The sequence below is a fragment of the Austrofundulus limnaeus genome, unplaced genomic scaffold (assembly GCF_001266775.1).
Source record: "Austrofundulus limnaeus strain Quisiro unplaced genomic scaffold, Austrofundulus_limnaeus-1.0 Scaffold10, whole genome shotgun sequence".
Classification (NCBI taxonomy): domain Eukaryota; kingdom Metazoa; phylum Chordata; class Actinopteri; order Cyprinodontiformes; family Rivulidae; genus Austrofundulus; species Austrofundulus limnaeus.
The window spans coordinates 826,581-827,748 of NW_013952412.1; the positions used below are offsets into that span (position 1 = coordinate 826,581).

The 1,168-nt window shown below is 42.6% G+C and overlaps 1 protein-coding gene across 1 annotated transcript in view; it reads left to right on the forward strand.

Moving 5' to 3' along the window:
• Nucleotides 1–1,168, forward strand: part of sema3bl (sema domain, immunoglobulin domain (Ig), short basic domain, secreted, (semaphorin) 3bl) — a gene marked incomplete at its 5' end in the record, with an annotated part of 57,089 nt that overhangs the window by 45,752 nt on the left and 10,169 nt on the right. The window contains 1 exon segment of the mRNA XM_014001739.1: nucleotides 691–835. Coding sequence (XP_013857193.1) covers nucleotides 691–835 — 145 coding nt within the window.

Sequence of the window (1,168 nt, forward strand, 5' to 3'; positions counted from 1 at the left end):
CACACACACACACACACACACACACACACACACACACACACACACCTACCTGTACCAGCTGCTGTGTGCTAGCTTCCTCCTAGCTGTGAGGTGGTCTTTCCAATCTCGGTCTTGGCAGTAAAAGGGGATAAATTTACATTTCCCTTTTGTAACCTCCGTCTTCTCATTTCAGATGCTGACTCTTGAATATCCTCAGGTTAGAAATGCCGATTACAAACGCAAACATGAGCTTATAGCGAAGTTTGTCTGTATAGCTATGATCCACAGCTGTCACCTTTCCTCCTCTAGAGGAAAATGGATAAAAACTAACTATTCTATTGTACCTGCTGGCTAGTGGACACAACGGCACACAACAGAACTCACATTTGATCACAGATGCTCTGACTTTTGTGACTTTTTCACGGACTAGTTCTAGGAGCTTACGCTAAAAACAAAGGCAGTGAGCAGGAAGTGGAAGGGATGTGCATGGCAAGAATTTTACCAGAAATACGTCATTAATGACCGTGGCATATAGGCTATTCAGAGCTTTTATCAGAATGAATGAGTTCTGAGTTAAGCTGTAGTTTCACAAAAACCCCATGAAAAGAGAATATTTTCTCTTACTTTTATCAAGTGAATCAACAATACACAAACTGATTTAGATGTGTTGCTGAAATATGACGTAACTTTTTTTGTGTGTTTCTCTTTTAGTAATGTATTTCAAGGCTTTGCTGTGTGTGTTTACCGCATGGCTGACATCAGAGAAGCTTTCAATGGACCTTTTGCTCATAAAGAGGGTCCCGACTATCAGTGGGGTCCGTATGAAGGCAGAGTACCTTATCCAAGACCAGGAGTGGTAAGAGACACATCATGTTTTATTGATGGAACGTTTAATCATGTGATAGTTTTATAATCCAAATTAAACTATACCTATATAGTACTATCCAGAATACATTGTTCTGTTCAGGAAAATCAAAGTAAAATGTTGGTTTTTAATAAGCAGATGACACATTGGCTGTGTCCAAAACGACAGGACGGGTCCTCCGGAGGACCCAGACTCCCCGGTCTCGGCAGGCCGGGTCCTTGGTGGGAAGACCGGAAAAAAAGAGGCTGTGGATTTGGACGGTCTAGCCTCCCCTCCTTACCCCGGCGTACATCATGTCACCTAGCAACTGTGACGACGCTAAAC